We start from the raw sequence: 23,929 nt of genomic DNA on the forward strand, positions 1-23,929 counted from the left end.
AGCGCACCATAGGTAAAGCCCATGACGAGCTGGCTTTGTCATTAGCGTGCAAGTGGTTAAACACCTACATACACTAGGGAACACTATGCTTTGGGGTACCCCTGTGATTACCATGGCCTCCTCTGTAAGACCCTAGTACATAATAGGGCAGGGGGATTAAAACTATCTAATTAAAATGTGCGACAGGGCGCGTTTGCACACTGGTGAAGGGAGGGGGGCTGAGCTGACATGTGCAAACACGCCCTGTGGCCGTTTTAATTTCGGGGATAAAGACCCCTTGAATCCTGAGTGTCCCTTGGGTCCAACTAGCCCACCAGGTATCTCCAGTTAGCGCCACAGAGCTGCGTTGCTGAGAGGTGTAAAAAGGGGTACGTCCTGGACCACCTCTCTGCAACACAACACAGTGGCACTTACTGGAAGCACCCGGTGGGCTAGTTGGCCCCCAGGGCCCTCAGGATTGAAGGGGACTTATTTCCCCAACTTAAAACGTGCCACATGATGTATTTGCACTCGTCTCCTCAGGCCCCGCCCCCTCCTTTCACTACTGTGTAAACGCGCCCTGTGGCCGTTTTAAGTTGGGAGATTAAATCTTCTTGAATCCTGAGAGTCCCTAGGGTCCAACTAGCCCACTAGGTAAGCACCACAGAGCTGCGTTGCAGAGAGGTGTAAAAAGGGGCACGGCCTGGACCACCACTCTGCAACGCAGCTCCCTGGTGCATACTGGAGGTACCTGGTGGGCTAGTTGACCCCCAGGGACCCTCAGTGTTGAAGGGGTATTAATTCCCCAATTTACAACTCGCAAGGGGGTGCGTTTGCACAGAGGTGAATGAAGAGGGCGGGGCCTTAGGTGACATCTGTGCAAACACGCCCTGTGGCGTGTTTTAAGTTGGGGAATTAATTAATCTTCGATCCTGAGGGTCCCTGGGGGCAAACTAGCCCTACTACTGGCCCTGGGGACCCCATCCCCAGGGGCTTGGCCACTCGTTGGGGACCGTGGGGGGAGCCTCAATGCCCCCACTATCCCTGCCGGCTCCCTGCCTCCTTGCTTTTCCACATGGGGAGCTGCTAACATGCAGCTCCCAGTGTGGAAAAGCAATCTGCGTTAGATTTTGGAAGAGAGAGCAGGTTTCCTGCTCTCTCTTCTAAAATCCAAAGCAAGTTTGCTATGGCAGGACGGGGCCGCAAACAGCAGTGTCCTGGAGGAGGGTACCCCGGGAAACTGCAGGAGCCGGCCCTGGGGGTGGTGGTCCCCAGGGCCACCAAAGGCTCCAGGAGGAGGGGCCGCGCAAGCGATAGGGATGATATTCAAACAATTATCGATGAGTTGAATGATGAAATTCAGACGCACAACGACTCACAACAGAAACAGAAATTCTATGATGAAATGTCAAGTAGATTAAAAAAGGAGGAGGACAAAATCACACAAAGAAAAGTGTATACATTCCAGCGGGACAAAGATGATTATGCCAACGGGCATATCTTCACGTTTGCCAGAAAGTTTGATACATTCAGAAAGGCAAAGGAAGATGGGAGAACACAAGGGGCGAATTCCAATAATATGGGGCAGTCCGTGGCAGGGGCTGCTTCTATTTCGGATTCGAGCTCGGCTCATGAGAGCGAGTCTGACACGGAGGGTAAAAGAGAAAGAAATCGGGCAACCCAAAATGCCATCAAACCAACTCTGGGAGAAGAACTTGAGTATGTTAGACGATGTCGCAGGGAAACCCTACGCCCTAGGAATTTACCGGCAAAAAACTCAGGACTAAAAGTAGAAGGGAAAGGAGAAAGGCAAGAAGGCGTGAAACCCAAATGTCCGGCAAGGCGAAGGGGAGCATGGAAACGAAATTGAACAGAGAAACAGCACCTCATGCTACTCCAAAAACACCAATACCATTATTTATCGGATTGTGTGCTGAATGCAGCAGAGGAGTCACTTCTTTCCCTAGGCCTATGCAAAAATATGTCAGTCTACATGGAAACGAACTGCAATGGTTACTGCAATTCTTTTTTCAATTCTATTGCTAGTTTGCAAATAAAGCAACAAATACAACTTCATTGTTACATTTTGCTTGTTCCTCGTTAAAGTGCTAGTGCATAATGCCTTCAATGTACCATAGTTCCTCATGACATACAAGGCATGTGCCTGTGTTCTCTTTCAGAACTATTTTACAATCTTCATGTGCATGAATACTTAGACTTCCTTGCATTATAACATTCCACTAAAAATGATGCATCTCATTCTATGTTGTAGTTGATCCAGTCTACTACAAAAAATAATTTGCCCCATCTTCATTAAAAATTCATGAAATGGTATGTACCAATATGAATAATGCAAATACTCAAATTGAATGAAATGTTTCTAACAGAATCATAGGTATTTTGTTTAAGCAGGGGGTCACTGCCAATAAAGATTATTACAACCAAATATGTAATCTTAAATCAAACATTATTCAATAAAGTGCAAGTGCTGTTCATCAATTGTACCTGAGCCTCCGATTACATCTCACAGACTTATTCAGTTGTTTACCAATTTTTAGACAATGCTGCATCTAGGAATTAATCAGAAAGTGCAAGTGCTTCATTATTAGACTTCAAATTATGGTCTATATACCAGTGCAAAAATTATTCAAAAAAGTGCAAATCCAATACAGTACTTTGATATCAACTGTACATGACCCACTCATGAAACATCAAGTGCAAGTCCATCAACTGATGTATCATTCTAATCAAGGTGCTGGTGCCAAATTATGTAATAAAGTGCAAGTGCAACACAGTACATTAATATTAACTGAGTATGCCCCACTCGGCCATGACATTCAGGCCCTGGTCTTCCCCCGCCTCCCACGGGCGGTCTGTGGCTTTATAGACAACAAAACACAATGTCGGGAGAAAAACGCGCCGCTGAAGAAAATAAAACAGGTCGTTGGAGGCTGGATGAGTCAAAATGGAGCGCACGGGCCACCTGGGAACCGCAGCGCCTGTCTTCTGGTCATGGTTACCGAGGCACTTTGGGGGGTGCCGAAGGGGGCAGACAGAGGCAGAGGGGAGCGGGGGAGGCCTAGTGCTGCACGTTGTGAGTGCATGTTTAACAGAGCACACAGCAGTCAGCGATTAGTCACACAGTGAGGGGCGAGGGGGCTGGGACGTGGACCACGACTTCTGAGTGAATGGCACAGCGCCTCGGACTGCACGCCCACTCATTCTATGTGTAGCGCTACAAAACCCTTCCATAAACCCTTCATATGCATAATACTTTGCCCCCTCAGGGAAGGTTAAAGTGGACAATTTCCTCGCAACTCCCCAACACCGCGCAGTTTATCCCTTGCCCACAAATGCACGATTTCAGGGGAGAAGATCGAGGGAATGAATTGGGGGGAGAGGAGGCAATGTGTCTGCTCACGCTGCCTGCACGCCCAAGTCGTCCTTCTGATTGGTTAATAAGGAACACCAATCAGAGAGCTGACTTGGGCGTGCAGGCAGCGTGATGAGGGGCTGCTCTCTCCCGATGACATCAGGGAGAGAAAGAACAGCAAAAACACACCCCTCTATCCCAAAAAGACGGGGCTTGAACGGAGTGACGCCCCTCTTCTCCAATGGCTGGCCTCCGTTTAGGAAGCCAGCCAATGGAGAAGAGGGGCGGGTTCAAGCCCCACTCTAGGAAAACATTAAGTCTCGGCTGCGCGACACTGCTGCGCAGTGTACACTAGGCCGAGAACTAAGAAATGGTGTGTACCAATATGAATAATGCAAATACTTAAATTGAATGACATGTTGCTAACAGAATCATAGGTATTTTGTTTAAGTAGGGGGTCACTGCCAATAAAGATTAATACAACCAAATACTTAATCTTAAATCAAACATTATTCAATAAAGTGCAAGTGCTGTCCATCAATTGTATCTTAGCCTCCTATTACATCTCAAAGACTTATTCAGTTGTTTTCCATATTTTAGACAATGCTGCATCTAGAAATTAATCTGAAAGTGCAAGTGCTACATTATTAGACTTCAAATTATGGTCTATATACCAGTGCAAAATTACTCAAAAAAGTGCAAATGCAATACAGTACTTTGATATCAACTGTACATGACCCACTCATGAAACATCAAGTGCAAGTGCATCAACTGATGTATCATCCTAGTGCCAAATCATGTAATAAAGTGCAAGTGCAATACAGTACTTTGATATTAACTGAGTATGGCCCACTCATGAGCCACAAAGTGCAAATGCATCAACCTGGTATTTCATCCTAGACTATTAGAGCAACCTCATTCTATTCTCATATTATATCTAAGTGCCTAGGGAACTACACTTTAACTACCCCCTTAAAATATTATTCTTTAAAAAAAGAAAAAACCAATAAAACTGTTATTTACCTTACACCGCTCCTTTTACCAAACACGTCTGTCATTGCCACTATAAAAACTCCTAACTCTGCTACATTAAAACCTCTGAATCTAGACACCTGAAATATATTAAATAGGCATGTAAATCTTCTTCAACATCAAGTCCAAATGGAATCTTGGAGTTAAACAGCAGAATGTATCTGGATTCAAGTTGGCGAAGTTTGCCCTCTCGATTGCCGCCTCTTCTGAGTTTGGGGACTTGATCAATCGCATAGTAGGACAGGTCATTCAAATTACCTTTGAGGAATATGTTAATATGTCATGCGCCCACATAATTTCTATCATTGTTTTTGATAGCCCTTAGGTGCTGCAGAATGCGGATATGTACCATATGAATGGTACTGCCCATATACATTTTTGGGCATGTGCATTGTAAAACATATACGACGTATTCACTTCTGCAATTCAAAGAGCACCTGATTTTCCATGGACTGTTCATGAGTGGCGAGTGCCTTTCATTGCGACCAATTATGCAAGCTTTACATTTAAAGCATTTGTGAAATACGGGACTAACTTTTAACCAGCTTTCCACTTTATTTACTTCTGGGCTGCTGACTACCAGGTCATTAGCCTTATTTAAGGTGATCAAAGGTCTGAGTGGTAGCAACCCATTAAGAATCGGGTCTCTTTCTACTAGATGCCAGTGCCTAAACAGATTATCTCTCACCTTAGACTGGTAGGCACTAAATCCAGTAATCATTCTTATTTGGTCTCCTGTGATCTTCTTCTTTCTCGTCATCTTCTCTACATCTGGCCTGAGGAACATCCTCCTCTCGATCTCATTTACTTTCTTACATGCCTGGTCTAATAGTGCAGGGTTGAAGCCTCTCTAAATGAATCTTTTAGTTACGGAGTCCTGAGCATCTGCTAAGGCCAGTTCCTTGCTACAATTGCGTTTCATCCTCAGATGCTCAGCATACGGAATACTTATTTTGAGTCTCTGAGGGTGAAAGCTTCCGGCATGGAGGATAGAGTTTCCTGCTGTCAGCTTCCTGACTGTACAAGTATGGATCACCCCATGTTGGATATAAACTTCAAGGTCAAGGAATGATACTGTAGACGTCTGTAAATCTAAGATTCAGATATATATTCACTGAGAAAACCAAAGGTTACAAGGACATTGTAGTTAGGCTCAGATTTCACTTGTACAAAACCAGTCAAATTCAGCTAACTATAACTTGTGCCCCCTCAATGCACTGCTTATGACCTCACATATTATATCACTCATGACATGGCCAGTGACATCACTGATGACATCACTAATGACATCTCAATTGACATCACTGATGACATCATCCAGTGACTGTGAGTGTTTTTAAAACGTTTATGAGTGTTAAATATATATACCAAGGTGTATTGGTGAATCCGTGGGTGTATGAGTGCCTGTGTGGATGATTCAGTGGGTGCATGACTGACAGTATAAGTGAGTGATTAGGTGTCTCAGTGAATGTATGGGTGAGTGACTGGTCATATGAATTTCTGTGTCAGTCTGTCAGTTGGTGTTTAAGTGGCTGCATGGGTGTGTGAATGGTTAAATGAGTGACTGGTTGGCTGAATACCTGTATGGTTGTCTGAGTGTCTGTGTCGGTGGATGAAAGGTTGTGTGACTGCCTGTATGAATCAGTGAGTGGGTGACTCAGTGGCTGTATAGGTTAGTGAGTGTGTGTGTGAAGGCCTTTATGGGTGGCTGTGTGTAGGGCTGTGTGGCTCAGTAATTGGGTATGTGAAAGGCAGTGTAGTTGTGTGATGGGGTGTATGAGTAACTGTATTGGTGAGTGAATGTGAGAGTGGCTGTATGGGTGAGCGTGTGTTTGTGTCACTGACTGTGTAAGTGAGTGAGTTTGTGTTAGTGTCTCTATGAGCAAGTGAGTGGGCGTGCGTTTATCTGTATGTATAAGTTGCTGTGTGATTGACTGTATGGGTAAGTGATTAGGTGCATGAGAAGCTGTATGGGTAACTGACTCAGTGTGTGAATGACTGTATGGGTGTATCAGTGAATATGTCAGTGGCTGTATTATTGACTGAGTGGGTGTATGAGTGACTGTATGGGTGAGTGAGTGGATGTGTGTGTAGATCTATGAATCAGTGAGTGGGTGCGTAAGTACTGGTATGGGTATGTGAATGGTTGTGTGCGAGTGGGTGTATGAAAGGTTCTATGAGGGTATGAGTGGGTGGGTCATTGATTCTGTGGATTATGTCATCAGTGATGTCATTTGAGATATCATCAGTGATGTCACTGACCATCTCATTAGTGATGTATTGTGGGAGGTCATAAGCAGCGCATTGCTGAATTTCACTGGTTTTATAAAACTAAAATCTGAGCCTAACTATAACCTCCATGTAACCTTTATTTTTTCAGTGAATTTCTAAGTTTTTTAAAAAGCTTATTCCTAACTATAACACCCCTGTAACTTTTGTATTTGTTTTTTTCAGTGAATTTCTATGTTTTTTTTAGATGTGAAGAATGAATAACATGTATATTCTGGATAATTTATGGCCACTGGGGCAAAATTTGGTTTGAAGATCTACAATTTATAAATGTTTGAGATATAGCATTTAATTTTGGTTTAGTGAACATGGAGTGTCCACAATTACCATTTACTTTAACGAATGGCTAGCACACTTGGGCAGAATTGTTGTTTGTACGAGACAGTCCGTTTGGAACGGACAAATAGAGAGGTTGTATCACTCGGGTCTTGTTTAATTATGCCATTCAGTAAAAAGCAATACCGAAAAACAGCATTTATATATTGGTTGCACACTTCAGAATAACAGAATACATGACAAACTTTATTGATTCTGAGTTACTGACAAAGAATGTAACTGCAATATTTTGTTTATTTCTATTATCACGTGCACGTTTTGTAAAATGTGATGTACCTTTAAGAAAAAGAATGGCTACAATGTTACCTCAGCCGTGAAAAAGAAGTGAGGAAACTTCTAAACGCGTTGGGTGTTTCTCGTGCCAATAAATCACGCTGAGCACTAATATAGTGGCCACGGCTCTGGATTTCTTTCCCGGCAATGGAGAAGTATTTTACCAGGATTGGTGTGCATTTACGGGGGTGGCGACCCCACTGTGTGCCCGCCGTCTCATGCGGCTCAGACATACCAAAGACTTCGATTGAATATATATTAAAATAATAATAATAATAAAAGCGCTTCCGCAAACCTCCTCAAGTGTGGCCTTTCCTCTTTCTGTGAAGGAGTTTGTTCGAAATATATATATATATATATATATATATATATTTCTAGGTACACAAATAAAGCGATCACTCGGAGGTCTGCAAACACCAGAGGTTGATTTTAATCTTGGTTACGCGTTTCGCTTGCACAACGGAACGCGTAACCTGGATTAAAATAACATATAGAACGTGATTAATAAAGGTTTATGTGACACTTACATTAATGTGATGGGATGATTTAACATAAATGTGTCCCCTTGTGAGGTTATTAAATTTGAATATGTGTAAACTTGTGTTTAAGCATTTATACGTGTTAAGAGAATTTATTTCATGCAGGTGTATTTAGAATTATATCTTCATAATAATTTACAATTTATACAGGTATTAAAGAGCTCTATTTATTGTTTGTGTAGAAATGTGCATATTCTATAACCCTGGGCACTACTAAAGTTGGCTAGTGTGGGCCTCGAGAAACAGTTTGGGCCATGCTCACGTTTAGAGTTTAAAATGTAATTTGTATTTAACCTTCAATGTAGAATGAATGTACTAGTATTTTTTTCCCACTGTAAGTATAGAGAGAGAAAGCCTCATTAGTTAGCATAGGAAGGTTTTTTTCATCAGACAGCAAGGTACGAAAAGACAACGTTGGCAAGGAGAGGTGCAGTAACGAGCAAGGAGGCGAGCTCTCATGGGAGAGGAGAGCAATGACCAAGGACGAGCGAAGTTGCAAATTATCGAAGTGGGAAAGGTGGTGAAAGTATCCAGTTGTACTTGAGCTATAGAAATTCCTCAGCAAAGATCATGTGGGATTGTCTACTCTGATTGTAACTAATATTTTATAATGAATGAAGTGAGTTACAGGAGAGTTATCTTAGATTTTCACAGGGGGCAGATGTGTGCTTCTACTTATGTGGCTTAATGCTATTTTTCCCATAGTTGGAGCATATTCTACTGAAGAGTCCGACAGCTGACACCTTTCTGATTTCACCCTTATCGAATGCTTCTTAGCTTAGGGTGCCCCTTTAAAGTATTGTAGGGAGAGATAGATAGCTTGTTCAAGTTTACTTTGGAGAATCATCAGATGAAATGTAATACTCAATTATTTTTCCTGACCGTCTGAATCATCTTCATAGAGTTATAGATCTGCTTTGCATTATATAGAGTAAATCTCTTTAGGAGGTTTGGTTTTATCTTGGTCTCTCTGTTTTTATATGATTATGTTCAGATTGGTCTACATTGATTTGTTTCTAAATGTATGATTAAACCCTACCAAACTCTGATTAAGTTGTTGTGTGGAGGCCACACGGAGGGCACTGAAATGAGATGTTAACAAGTAATGTTTTTCTCCATTTACCACTAGTGCTGCTCAAGCATTCTTACGAAGATATTTTTGAGTTATATCAAATAAAAGAAGTTTACATCCACTTGTGCTGCTCAAGCATTTCTACAAAGATATTGTTGAGTTATATCAAATAAAAGAAGTGTTCATCCATCCCACAATAGTAAGTTTCTCTGTGATCATGTTCCTCTATAAAAAACATACAAGTTTATAGCAATCATGCATTTGGAAGTAATTAGTCAGGAAGCACCTAAGGCAGTGGGAGATGTTACACATTACCGTCTAAAATGGGAAAAACTGCACAATCAGATCGTGAGAAATCAATATTTTTTCATAGTTTATTAAGCTTGTGTTCCTAGAAACAGAGGGTTGCCTCATGTTTATTTAAATCAGGACCACTTTCAAAGGTTTGTAAAAAAAAAGTGATTTAATAAATAGTAGAACAATGATGAAAAACAATTGAAATTACAGAAAATACGGCTTAGAAAAATAAGGTGCAATAAATGTACAACGATTGTTTTAAAATGTATTGAATTGGAAACAAATCGTTTTGAAATATATAGACACACATACATTTTAAAAATAAATAAAGACTGTATATACCCTGTACATGTTTCAACTACATAGTATTTGCTTCTCTTTCTCTCATATATCATTGCTTAATTATTTACAACAAAGAGGCTAATTTGATACCACGTGCAGAATTTACGTCATTATTAAATTATTTTGAAATCCAGGATTACTAATGAAATTCCAAATTTCTACAACAAGGTGGAAACGCCAAGGTACATTTACACAGTTCATGTTTCCCTCTCGTACATTCACAAATATAATGTTCCACCAGTGCTTAACATGAGCTCGAGGTTGCAGTTGGGACCCACCAGCGCTCATTGTTGAAGACCAGCACTAATTGTTCGGAAATCCCTGAGTTGAAGCTCAGCCTTGATGGATTTAACTGAGGTCAGTAAAATCACAAGAAATCTTCAAAGCATCCACTGGCTTCAAATACATACCAACTTTTAACATATCCATAATGTACAGATAAATGTAAACAATAATTCTAAGCATACAAGAGACAGTATTAAAGTGGCCAGCTCTACTGTGCCTCTGTGTATTCACTGAGCTGGCCATACATATGTCCATACTCTTTACAGCCCAATCTAGGAGCAATTAGTCCTGGGCCTTTATCTGGTTCTTAGTGAGTGAATTCTCAGAAGTGTTGGTGAAGTCTATTCACATAATGGTTCATGAATCCCTCTTTGACCAGCAGCTCACATCTGTTTAATTCTGTTCTCCAGCTCGAGAAGCTCCCGCTCTATTTCATATGGGAGGTCAGCATTGACTTGTTCTTCAAAGTATTTCTTGATGTCTTCCACCTCCTCTTCCCAGAAGTCCCTGGACAAGTGGAAAAGCTCTGCCATGTTGACATCTTTGAGACCTTTTAAGTTGAAGTCTGTGGTAGTAGGCATATAACCGATGGCAGTGCGCTCCGCACACTCCTCACCGTTGATCCTTCGGAACATCCACTCCAGAACACGGGAGTTCTCACCATAGCCGGGCCAGAGGAAGCTACCTTGTGTGTCTTTGCGGAACCAGTTGACGTGGAAGATTTTGGGCAGTTTGGCAGCAGGGAAGTGCTCCATGCTCAGCCAGTGGGCGAGGTAGCGGCCAAAGTTGTAACCAAAGAAAGGTCTCATGGCAAAAGGGTCATGCATGATGATTTTACCTGAAAATACAGGGAAATAGGAATACGTCAATCGTAAGTTATATTATTTTAGATATACATAATGGTCGCACATTTGTTTACATTCAGAGAGGTGGGTTTTACAAGGAAGTATATCAGAGGTAAAACCTGCATATGGGGAAACCAAAACATGAGGTCATTGTCAGTGTGACTGTGAGCATAAGGGCCTGAGGGAGAGTCCGTACCATGTCAGGCTATTAGTCTTAAAGAGGAGCTTTTATAGGGAGGAGAAAATTATTATTTTCAGGCTGAGAAGAGGAAGAAAGAAACTTTCACGTCAGTCAATCATTTGAATGTTGGGGTAGTTTCTGGCGTACAGGTGTCACAGTAGTGCATTTTATAGGGCACACCTGACGTTGGACTCACCTTTGTGCTCTGCGGCTGCTGTTGACTCAGATCTCATGGCCGCCCCCACAAACACTCCATGCTGCCAGTTCAGTGCTTCATAGACCAAAGGAACACCTACAAATCAGAGAACGGTGTGTTCAGACAGAAGTCCAACAATATCTCTATTGTGTGCATTTTGTACATAGAACTTAAAACTTCAACAGCTCAGTGCTATGTCTATACAAGTACAGGTCTTTTAATAAACGTTTGTTTCTTCGGGCCCTATCTAGAGCCAACAGGGCTTCAAAAAAGCTTTGGGATGCTGTTATCAGTGAAAAAATGTTGGTAATGGGATACAGTTTATGGATGTAAGAGGTGGTTTAAGTGGAAATATAGAGGTGCTGGTAGTCTGTATTCAGAGCACCTATTTGTTCCTGAGAATTGCTGGTACTTTCTCATTAAATGTATTGCGGCAGTGCTGAGGAGTGCAGGTACTCTCCCCTTCAAATTAAAGAAGTGCAGGTACGCTATCCATTTAAAGCACTGGATGTAAGAGAGATAGAGAGAGATGTGGTCTTAACATCGTGAAAACCACAGGGGTCTTCAGGTCTCTTGACAATGGGAGAGAATGTGATTAGAATTTTAGGCAGAGGGGTTGTTATACATAATAAGAATACCCGTGCCTATTTAGGGATCTCTACCATTTGTCTCTTTTCAGGTTGCTAATAACAGGAGGTAATTAGTTGCAAACTTAAAGTAACTCATTTGAGTGGCCACAGAATAATGAAAGATTGAGTGAACCCACAATAGTTCATACCTGGGACCTTCAGGATACACACAGATTTCTACAATGGACGCGTTGGTCAACTAGCAAGTTTTGCTACGATTCAGATGGATCAATAATTTCTGATCCTGAACAAGGGTGTCATAAATTATGTGAAAAATTACTGTTTGAGTTTGAAAGACTGAGACCCAGGAAGGGAAAAAATCCAATGTAGAAATGTGAGGATCTAACTGTCTGTAGGTTAGATGATGAAATGAGAGGGTAAAAAGAACACAGACACTCAAATACCACAGGGTATAAAAACTGTAGAATAGATTAGCATATTTCAATGGAGATGCACTATTAGAGCACAGAGGCATTAGAGGCGAGTTGTCACAAGAGTAATGTGAAGTAGGTACTGACAGAAAGAGCAGTAAATGCACAAATCTCCCTTTACAGAAAACATGATCAGAGCAGGGTCAGAAAACAGAAAAACATGCTTAGAACAGTTACCAAAGAGTGACCATAGTGGAAGAGCAAAGACACAAAATAGTGCGGTACCCTATTAATCTCAATTCTCCAATAACTCACGAATTATATTTTTTGCACTTGTACTAAAAATATTGCTTCCAGATACTTCTCCTTAAATTGACATTTTTGCTAAGTGCAAATATTTAACAGAATCTTTTACTAGTATTATTACTGGTGATTTAGTATCAATGCAAATTAAGTGCAATCTACCAAAAGTTATTTTATACAACATGCCCCAAAACAGTTTCTTTTTTAATTATCTGACTAAACAGCGATTAAATAAACAGCCACTGAAGGTGTGCAGTATTTCTTCCATTCAAAGTTTTTTAGAATTGTCACCTTTGGGTCTCCGTCCTCCAAAAATGATGCCCTCGATGGGCACGCCCTCAGGGGATTCCCATGCCGGATCAATGATGGGACACTGGCTGGCAGGAGTGCAGAACCGGGAGTTGGGGTGGGCACATGGCTCATCTAGAGTGAAAGAAAATATGAGAAGACGCCTGAGCATCAGACAACAAGTCTACACAATAGAGTGGGAATGTGTTACGTTTTATATGTACAGAGCATTCTCCTCCTTACCACAGTCCTGAGTCCATTCCTTGTTCTTCCATGAGGTCAGAGTCACTCCGCATTCAACGGTCTTCTCCATGCCCTCCCAGTAGATGCCTCCATCACTGGTCTCCCCAACATTGGTGAAGATTGTGTTCTTCTCGATGGTCTTCATGGCGTTCGGGTTTGTCTTTTCTGACGTTCCAGGAGCAACACCAAAAAATCCGTTCTCAGGATTAATAGCCCTGAGGTTACCTGCAACAGAGCAAAGCAGTTGATTAGAAAGGAACGGAAGACTTGCGTAGAATGTAGCACACCATTCAAATTACGTCATAAAGGTCATCTGTAGCCATACAATAAGCAGGTTACCTTGTTCATCAAACTTCATCCAGGCAATATCATCTCCTACACACTCAACTTTCCAGCCAGGCAAAGTTGGGTTCATCATGGCCAAGTTGGTTTTCCCACATGCACTAGGGAAGGCGGCTGCAAAATACTTCTTCTCACCATCTGGGTTTGTGATGCCCAATATCTGTGGAAAAAAATAGTTGGTTGCTTACTACTTACCATTTTGCATCAATCATTGTGCAAAATGGGGCACACTGCTTTGATCTATAATTCTCTTCATTGAACAAACCAAAGTTTTCTGCATGTCTGCGGTAGAACAAAATTTTTGGTGCAATATATTTGCGTTATTTCTTTTCCAAGAGATAGTTTTAGATGATTCTAACCACTGAGGTCTGTGATTTAGATTTTTGTGGGTAAGTGGTTTTATGATAAGGTCGATAATGAGTGTATCTGGGCTCTTTTTCAATGTATTTGCGTAATATTAAACAAGAAACTCTGCTGTAGCCCCTGCTTACCTGGGGCCTCATCCACCTGTCCTATATGTATTTGATTCTACTTCAATCATATTCTATTTCCTGCATTTCCATTCCTAGGACCTCTGACCTCGATTTTACCACCGCCAACTATCCATGGTTTCCAGATTTTCCACCCTCCACTCCCTTGTTGGTCTCTTTAGCATTCTGAATCTAGACTACTTCTGCCTACGTGGGTAGTAGAAGAATGCTGTGTCTTTGGCACATTAAGAGAGTCCACCATCAGTTACACTCAAGACCATAGGAAGAGAATATGCTACTAAATTTGCACTTCGCATTACACAGCTATAACAAGTTCTATCGAAGGTTGTTTTAAATTAATTTACAGTGTTTCATACATCTTTTTAAAATGGTATAATCCAAGCAGGTACTACTGTTCCCTTCTCAAAGTATGTTCAGATTTTAAATCAACCAATCCTTCAGCTTTCTCCTGGTCCAATATCAATGTTTATTAGTACTTTATAACTGAAAAATGTTTACCACATTTACTGATTTTACACCCTATAAGTATTGCATCAGCTTTATCTAATGGTTCTTTGATGCACTCTTTCCTCCAGTGTGAAAATATTTAAGTTCTCTAGCTTTTCCTTGTAAAGCTTCAAGTATAAAGATGGTAGATGTGGCCTAACAGCTAGGGCAGTCAACCTCAAATCTGGGGAACCAGGTTCAAGTCTCGGCAAGGAGGTGCAATATCTTGTGATTCTGCGCAAATCACTTAACCTCCCAGTGCCTAACAAAAATGAATGTGTCCTCATGTAATGCAACTGGTGCTCGTGTAAAGAGCTCTGATACATTTGGGTCAAGTTTTCACTATATAAAACTTGGGAAAAAGACAAAAAAATAAAAAATAAAGAGATCAAAACATTGTTTGCAGCACTCTTGATTGCCTCAATTTAGCCTTTACTTCTGGTATTATTAGATATTAGTTATGTGATGTACTACTATCTGCTTGCCTACAATGGCGACTGTGCTATACATTTTACTTGGTGGCATTTGTATTATGTCCAGTTTTATTTTGATAACTGCTTATGGAGATGAAAGACAGTAGCCATTGATTTAGGGCCTAATTTAGATGTTGGTGAATGCACTTGTAATAAGGTCGATGGGAGTTCCCATCTGCCTTATTACATGTGCATTAGGCTGTAGTGCACTTGTAATAAGGTGAATAGTATACCCGTCATCTTTGTAATGGAGTAACCGTCCACCAAAGTCTCAATAAGGCCCTTGGATGTTGTTGGCGTTTTGAGTCTACATAATATTCCTTTATCCATCTCTTACCAGCATGTGTTCAGCCAGCCATCCCTCCTCCTTGGCAATCCTGCTGGCGATCCTCAGCGCAAAGCACTTTTTCCCCAACAAGGAGTTCCCTCCGTAGCCGCTGCCGAAGGACACGATCTCTCTGCGTTCAGGAACGTGTGCGATGAGCGTCATATCCGGGTTACAGGGCCAGTTGTTCACCAAGGGTTCTGTGGACACACAGGAAGATGCCTTACTAATGCGCCTGGACTCACTAGCCGCATGTCAGCCTAGGGATGGGTGTAAGGGAATGACCACAAGAACACGTCACTAACATACTTTTCAGTGGTAGGGGGCAGCCGACCGAGTGGAGGCATTTCACAAACTCGCCGCTGCCCAGGGCTCTCAAGACGTCGGTGCCCATCCGGGTCATGATCCTCATGCTGGCCACGACGTACGGCGAGTCCGTCAGCTCAATCCCAATCTTGGACAGGGGCGACCCAATGGGACCCATGCTGAAAGGGATGACGTACATGGTGCGACCTGTGAAACAAAACGGGTTCAAAATGAAGGACAAATATGTAAAACAGGTCATAAACAATTTACTCACAATCAAAGAAATTCACAAATGAAAAATTCGGGAAGCTTTTTTGCGATTTAAAAGAAAAAAAGTGAATCTGGTGATTGTCACTGTTAGCATATCTCCCTGAATGATACTGTCTCTTAAGTTAACTCTCACCTTTCATGCATCCTGGAAACCGGGCCTTGAACGCCTTATCGAAGTCCCCCTCGGACATCCAGCGCCCGAGCTGGCTGGTTCCGGTCTTGGAGAGGGGCACGGTGTCCCTCTGCTCTTGAGTAACGATGACCGTCCTGCTCTCGATTCGGGCCACATCCCTGGGGTCGGTGAGAGCCAGCCAGCTGTGGAAAGAGAGGACGGACTGCGTCAGGACTCTTAGACAAATACCACGACAGAAACTGTACTATGGGAAGTGCCATTGAGAATTGTGACCGTGTGTGTATCATAGCACACGTGCAGGGAATGTGTTCCACTGTTGAATGATTTGGATAAAGTAATGGAGTATATTTGTAATAGCTTCATATCACCCACCAGTGCTTAACATGAGCTCGAGGTTGCAGTTGGGACCCACCAGCGCTCATTGTTGAAGACCGGCACTAATTTTTCATTTACAAACTTTGACCCAGAGCATGGGTACTCACAAACTTTCTCTTGGGGGCCAAATTTACAGTGTGGTTTGTGTCCGAGGGCCGCACCGGTGGGGGCGGGGTCAGTGGGGGAGGGGGCGGGCCTAGAGCAACAACAAAAAAACTGCGACCATGAGGTTGAACACAGGTCCCTGCAGCAGACGCCTTCATCCACTGAGCTACCATACCAGGCATATACACCTCTCTCTCTTTCTCTCTTTCTCTCTCTCTCTCTCTCTCTCTCTCTCTCTCTCTCTCTCTGTCTCCCTCTATCTCCCTCTCTCCCTCCCCAGTCTCCCTCTGTCTCACTCACTCTGACTGTCTCACTCCCTCTCACTACCTCTCTCTCCCTATCTCTCCCTCATTCTGACTGTCTCCCTCTCTCCTTCCCTCTCCCTCCCTCTCCTTCCCTCTCCCTCCCTCTCCTTCCCTCTCCCTCCCTCTCCTTCCTTCTCCCTCCCTCTCCCTCCCTCCTCCTTCCCTCTCCTTCCCTCACTCACATTCACACCCATTCCCTTCCCCTCACTCCCCTTCCCCCTATTCCCCCTTTCCCTCCCTCACTCCCCTTCCCTTCCCCTCACTCCCTCCCCTTCCCTCTCTCCCTCCCTCACTCCCCTTCCCTCACGTATACTACATTGCTCCTAAAGCGTGGAAAGACCTGCCACTACACCTAAGAGCCTCCTCCTCGCTGCATTCCACAAGAAGACGAAGACGTGGCTTTTCGAATAGGTCCTAGATTTGGCTACATTCACACCTGCTCAGCACCAGGATACCCTTCTGGGTAATAGTGCGCTCTACAAATCTGCATAACATAAAGGGTGTGGTTCTTTTCCAATGACACCACATGGCTATTTTTTGCTTTATGTCGCAGGTGAGCCCATTTAAAGTGACAGTTCATACTAACAATGTAAACAAGAGCTGGGCCTCAGCGCATCTCGCTGGGCGGCGAGCCCGAGATTTCCAGAGATACTGGCGGTAATTACATCCACGCCGCCAATGTTTATAGCCCGAGACAAGAGCGCCTGCCAGTCCAATGCCATTCACCTCGAAGCGATCTGACAAGCCTGAGATCTCTTAAAACCCAAACGATATCAGATTGTATTAATTCCACTGAACTCCCTCTGCCCACCCCCAACAGTAGAAAAAGAATGTTTTTCAGAGAAAGTGGTTTGTATTTTACGTTGCCCAGGGCGATGGGAGAGGCGCTCTCGTGGCTGTCGTGGCCTCTCTTCTTGGCCCAGGGGCGACGGCGCTGTTTAAGCATCGAAAGATGCCTGGGGCAGGACGGCTGCGTGATCACAAATGCAGCCAAACCGTAACTTCTCTGAGTTTGCCATCCAGACTTCACATCACAAACGACAGGGGCCAAGTGTCAGCGTGTTATCTTTTCATCCAAATATTTAGACGTGGCAGCTCCAAAGGGGCAGAGTTTTCATGCAGAATAACAAGGGAGTATTATTAAACGCCCCGACTATTAGTTAAAGGCAGTTTACACTTTCTTCGAATGTAAAGGAACCATGTAAATCTGCTCAGTGGAATAATGCACATGCTGCAAGGGCTTGTGGGCAGCCTGCAAACCACCGGTTCCAGTTCTGGCGCACCCCCTCGACCTTTCATCTCTCTGGGGCCAATAAGAAGTCGACAAGCGATAGAATTACATAACACCAACTACCAATACAGCGCTTTGAGATTTTGCGGCTGAAGCGCTTTACAGGGAAACATACTACCAAACATACTTTCAACTCATTAAAAGCAGAGAATCCGCCCTCGTTAATTTCTTTTGAAATTGGATCTGTGCATATGCAGCTGCGGGGAGGCCGGGCTCGGTATGAGCAACATTAATATGATCTCTGCAGAGTTTTGGACTCAGGCGGATTAGCATATCAAAGCGGGACCCCGGGGCAAGAGAAGCCATCGATAGCCACACGTGGGCTGCGGTGGAGATGATTGGTCCTGATGGCGAGCAGAGCAGGGCTGCGGGCTCTACCAGAAGGGCCATTAACTGCGAGCAAGAGCCCAGGGGTGGGAGGGGGTCTCGGCAGTAAATATTGGGCTTGGGCAAGTACCCTGCCTGTGTGCCCTTCCCCCCCCCCCCCCTTTCCCGGGCTGTGACAGCTTCCAGGCGCGCGCACACAGCCGCACCCAATCATTTCAGAGGTCTTTAAAAGACCATTAGCATGTTAATGAGGCCATTTTCACCTCTCAGCGCCCCTCTGACTACAGTGGAAATCGCCCGGCCCCCACAGGCAGCAGAGTCCCGGAGTCAGCTCAGGTTGCAGACAGCATTTAAAATAAAACCAAAAAAAAAAAAACTCGGGTACGATGTCTGAAAGGTCCGCGGGCCGCCGGGGAAGGCTTGCCGGGCCGCCAGCGGCCCGCGGGCCGTACTATGAGTACCCCTGACCCAGAGCAACAAAAAAACACATAATGAGGAAAGGAGGACGGTGGTTACGGAAAAACGAAGTCTGGGGCAAAAAAAAGTGAGACAAATAGGCAATGAGTGTTGGGCGGTCGATTAAAAGGGTCACGAAGTGAGATCAAGACTGGGTATAATTGGTTCTCGCCCCTACCCCCCACCTCCGAGAGCACCGGCGCAAGGGCCTGAACAACATTTTCGGCAACAGCAGCCAGCTATTCGTTTACAAATTAAGCACTGCCCCGAACCACCGCTTTCACTGCTGCTCCACACTAGTTTCCTCCTATATTTCAGAGTGGTGACTTAAAAATGATGTACATATCCGATATCCGTGAAATAAGTCTTTAAAACTGCTAGGGTTAAAGGATTTGAGCATTATTATTCTAGGGTGATGATGACTAATATTCGCTTAAATCTCCAGGGCACTTTGTACAGAGATTCCCATAATATTACATAAGGTGTAATAAGGCAGCTACTAACAGTAAATGAGCAGACTTTCCCCAATTTCCAAATGTCAAAGGTATGTGTGAGTGAGTGGGTTTATCTGTGAGGGAACGAGCCAGTTAGTCGATCTGTACGTAAAAGACATGTTACACTATATGCTGCTACATATGTGGCACTGGAGGCAAGACTACTAAAGAGAAGGCTTAATTAAGAGCGGGTCGTGATTTAAACAAGTGTTTCCTGGACACAGAGCCCACCCTTCCCCGGCAGAGGGCGCCCTTCACTCACCAGTTCTCATACTTGGTCAGCCTCTTGACCATGCCGCTCTCCTCCATGAGCGCCAGGATCCGCTCGTTCTCCCCCTCGGACCCGTCACAGATGTGGATGCTCTCGGGCTGGCACACCTTGGCATTGCCCACCACAAAGGCCCTCACGCCTGGGCTCAGGCTGTTCAGGTCACCCTGGATCATCCTGCTGGTGATCTTCAGCTCGGTCTGCAGCAGGGGCGCCATCTTAGGAGAGACCGAAGAGCGTCAGCATTGCACCAAATATTCATTTAAATTAAGGAAATAAGGGACAGATAGGACAGACGGGAGATAACCCTTCCCCTCGGCTCCCAACTAGAGTTTTCTCGACTGACACCGTTAACGACCAACCAACACCTGCCCTGTTTGATAAAAGCGGGCAACACCCTGCCAGGAGGATGCCGACCACAGATGCTGATCTCAGTATGTTTCGGGCACCACCACTAGCAACACTTGCGTGGCACACACCACCTGGAGTGTCTTCGGGCACTTTGTTGAATTTAAAGCATGATGAAGTATCCTTTCAATCTTAACAGCACCAATCCCACGCATCTACAATCTCAAAGAATCACAAACTGCCCCTTCAGGGCATGTAACAATTCTTGGTAAAGTTTAATGCTGGATTGAAGCGGAGAGAGAAGCAATAGTACTTAATTTGAGACGGTGGTTGCAGGAGAGGGGCCCACTGGCACTCATTCTAGGGGTCTGGCAATTAGTTGTCCTAATTGAACTTAAGTACAGAGCAAAAAGCGGGAAAAGCACAAAGGAAGAAAGACAGAAAAACAGTGACAGCTTTCCGCATAATTATGGATTTGCCACATAACCCGTCTGCTTCATAATCTGCCGATGTTAACAACAAAAAATGGCGTTTCTAGCTCATACGGATCAAAAGTTGCCAAAATTGTGGCGACCCATGTTGCCACGCAGTGGAAGGCCCTGTGCAAAGATTCACTGGTCACCCTTAAATGGCCTATTACTCTATTTGGATGTTAAACTGGTACTTTTACGTATATAATATATATATGTGTGTACTGCACAGTGCCGCATAAGGTGCTTTTTCTTTATGTATAATTTAGTCAACCTTGCCGCCTAATTTCCCCCCCCCCCCCCCCCCCCGTATAATTCCTGGTTATAGCCTAATTTAACAGAAGGGCATAGCGTGAGAAACAAAGCGAATGGCTGCATACTTTAAAGGGAGCGATAGGAAAGAGTTGTAATATGAAGGGGGGAGGAAGGGGCCTGTATGAGCTCTGTGTAATCCCAGCAAGAGCTCTGTGTAGTACATGGATGAGTTCTGTGTAGGCACTGCATGGGACCCATGCGGTCCCTGCATGAGCTCCACACAGTCCCTGCATAAGCTTTGTGCCCGCCCTGTCCCTGCCTTAGCTCCGTGTGGTTCCTGCCGGTGCTGGTGAGTGCAGGACTCGAGTGGATCGAGCGCACGTGCCGCACACACAGAGGTGCAGCTCCTCTGCACTCCCGATTGGACGAGGAATCTTACATATAACTTTTATATACATATACTTACAAATACTACATTTAACTTATAAGCACAAATTTCAATTGCTGACCCTAAATACCTTAAATATCGGTTAAAAGTATGGAGGGGCGCTTTATAACATTTTATCCCGGGCTCCATATTTTTTACACCATACAGTCACGGAGGGCAGAAATCACAGGCCCCTGGGCGAGTAGTCGTGAAAGTGAAACAAGGAATGAACAGCGTGTAAACTCCAAGAAGTCAGGGTGAGGAATCGGATATCCCAATAACAGATGTACACAGCACAATGAAGGGAAACAGCGGAATATAAGAGATATTTCAATAATAATGCATGTGCGCTATTTAAGCTCCAGCATGGCTTAGTTACACGTAAATCCACTTGGAACACCTCTGTGCCACTGCAGCAGGTGCAGTGACACCGAGGCCAAGTGCCCTCAGGGGCCCATGAACCCTGGCTATTGCTGTCATTTATTAGTAATCGAGGGGGGTGGGGGCATTTTCCTTGCATGCACAAGGCCCCCGGCACCCTTACTACGCCGTTGATCGTGAAATGGCGTGTTTGCTCAAGATCACACGGAATGTGGAGTCCCATAGCGCACTCTTAATTGTGATCACAATTATTGCATGTAGTCTCAACGTCCCTCACCGGACGTGTGCACTGGTGACTAAGTTTGAGTATGGACATATGTGCACGACTGTCAACACACATTGCATTCAGGCCTCTGAATGAAGCATCAGAACAATGTTGGCGCTAAAGTGCACACGGGTAGAAAGACGGCTGAGAGCTCTGTCTTTAAGGTGCTTCTAACTAGGCTGATTTGTCTGGTAAATGGTCCCCGTGGCGCCTCTTTGGACTGATGCATCGGTGATGCTGGGAAAGAATGCACGACTACAGCTTCCTGTTGTGACTATTTTCTGCTGATGGTGAGAAAGCTCAGCTGGCTGAGAGCCAATGCTGGAATATGCGCTTTTCCTAACAGGACTGACTCTTCCTTTCATCTGCCCGAGGTCGATAACTATCGTACCTATCAGATGTGATGTGAGAAGGGCTCTTGTATAAGAGACAAAATCCCCCCCCCACACACACACCCCGCAGTGGAAGACTTCATAAAAACTGATACCAGGCGAGTAGAATTGTGGCCAAAAGTATCAAATAACCCCTAAAACGATATACAGTCCTTCGTGCATCAAAATTCGAGAAAGAAAGAAAAAGGATGAAAGAAAGAAAGACAGAACTCTGCAGGTAACATAAATTATAAATTAATTATACTGTGTTAAAGTGACCATTGTATGCTGCTCAGCGCCAAATACATATTCGTGTGGAAAATACTCAGAACAAATACAAAGACCAAGGTGACTAATAGATTGGCAATTAAAGAAAACATGCACGCATTATATATTTTAAAGCATGATCTAAATGAAGTAATCGTTCCGCTTCATGGTTTTACTTACTTTTTCTTGTAAATATCCGCTCCGCTCTCTTCCTCAGTTCTTCAAATTCTCTCGGAGATCTTCGGGGTCTTCCTCGATTCTTGGGGTCTTCTCTTCCTTTGCTCTTCGAGTCTTTTGGCTAAAGATGCTCCTGGCCTCTATTAAATAGTCGTTGAGGGCACGTCAACCCCCCCCCCCCCCCCCCCCCCCTCACGCAGGTAAGTGGGCAGGCCCGCCTCTGACGTCAGAGAGCGACGTCCAGCCACTTGGAACGCGGCCCATAATGTAGACTGAAGTACAAAGGGCCTCAAAGCTGTAAACTAACTGTCTACAAAAAAATAAGCCCCCCCGCGGGTAATCATTGATCAGATTAGTGGTCGTTGAGTTCCAGTGGTGTTTTTGTCCTGTTGACAGACTCCCAGAGTGACGCTTTCATACGTTGTGCACTTGACCTTTAACCTACTCGGATTGTGATGCAGGGAGATCTGCCTGTTTCTGGATTGCGGGTGAGGTGACAACAACAACCCTCGGTCGGCTCGTGGCCAACAGCACGTAATGGCAGCGCGAGCGCGCATGCGCAACGAGGAGGCCCGTCAGGGGTGTGTTTGCTCACTTTGGACACGTTTTCTGGACGCGGCCGAAGTACAGTGTGCGGCCGAAAGAAACAGAAACGTGCAATGTTAGCAGAATTAAGCTGTATATTCAAGCACGAGGAGTAACTCGAGGGCCTTGTAGCAGCAGCGCACAGCAGGCTCCACTAGGCATTTAATATGGAATAGTGTTGTGTACCCTCATTGGCAGGCCTCAACATTTCAACATGTGCTGCTGACATAGCAGCCAAGGTTTCAGATTGCTTATGTGTGACATTTTCATACATTCAGCGTAATTATGAGTGACACTTTCTCGCTAGCAAAAATCAAGCAATAAAGATGAGAAAAAAATATTTCAGAAATTACGTCCATTGGAGCAACAAGAAACTCATAGAAGATCTTTAAACAGCTGCAAAGCAACATGAATGGAAGGACACTTATGGGAGTCTGTCCAGGCTTTCCACGTGGGACCTCTATTCGTTAATGCACTGAACCAGAGAGCCAGAGAATTGAATCCTGGTTGGTGCAGTGGTGAATAGTGACTTGTGTTTATTTAGTGCTACAATGTCTCATTCTTATGAGTGGTACAAAAGGGGGTGGTGATGGACGGAGCATCTGAATCAATCAAACATTCACACCCAGTCTAAAGATCTGGGTTTAATCCATCACCGTTCTTTAGCCCACTCTGCCACCCCAGTTCAGACATGGCTATATGCAAATCAGTCTGACCCTGTGCCTCATGGGAACAGTCCAGCCCGAACTGCAAAGCCATGTCTTCCCTGGACCGGAAACAAGCTTCCGAGGACCGGTTTCTGGCATTCCAGCCGTCTTCAGCCTGGCTTGCTTGAATCCAGTGGCAAAGTGAGCAAGGGACTCACGTCTGAGCATACCCTACCACACTTATGGTGGCCAAAAGTGGTACAAAAGGGGGTGGTGATGGACGGAGCATCTGAATCAATCAAACACTCACACCCAGTCTAAAGATCTGGGTTTAATCCATCACCGTTCTTTAGCTCACTCTGCCACCCCAGTTCAGACATGGCTGTATGCAAATCAGTCTGACCCTGTGCCTCATG

General features: G+C 44.3%; 2 protein-coding genes across 2 annotated transcripts in view; both read right to left on the bottom strand.

The window, feature by feature from the left end:
* LOC144768370 (phosphoenolpyruvate carboxykinase, cytosolic [GTP]-like) overlaps positions 1-22,388 on the bottom strand; it is an 85,767-nt gene extending 63,379 nt beyond the window's left edge. Inside the window, exon 1 of the mRNA XM_078651970.1 lies at positions 22,285-22,388. The gene's annotated coding sequence lies outside the window, so the exon portion shown is untranslated. The remainder of the gene's footprint in view (positions 1-22,284) is intronic.
* On the bottom strand, positions 9,344-22,425 carry LOC144768369 (phosphoenolpyruvate carboxykinase, cytosolic [GTP]-like). The gene is made up of 10 exons (XM_078651968.1): positions 22,285-22,425; positions 19,315-19,538; positions 15,700-15,881; positions 15,300-15,503; positions 15,003-15,190; positions 13,213-13,375; positions 12,874-13,098; positions 12,634-12,765; positions 11,040-11,135; positions 9,344-10,655 (listed from the first exon to the last, which is right to left on the bottom strand). Exons 2-10 carry the CDS (start codon positions 19,536-19,538, stop codon positions 10,201-10,203), a joined length of 1,869 nt encoding a protein of 622 aa, XP_078508094.1. The 5' UTR covers positions 22,285-22,425; the 3' UTR covers positions 9,344-10,200.
* Between the last annotated feature and the right edge of the window lie 1,504 nt (positions 22,426-23,929).

This window comes from Lissotriton helveticus, chromosome 7 (genome assembly GCF_964261635.1).
Source record: "Lissotriton helveticus chromosome 7, aLisHel1.1, whole genome shotgun sequence".
NCBI classification, from domain to species: Eukaryota; Metazoa; Chordata; class Amphibia; order Caudata; family Salamandridae; genus Lissotriton; species Lissotriton helveticus.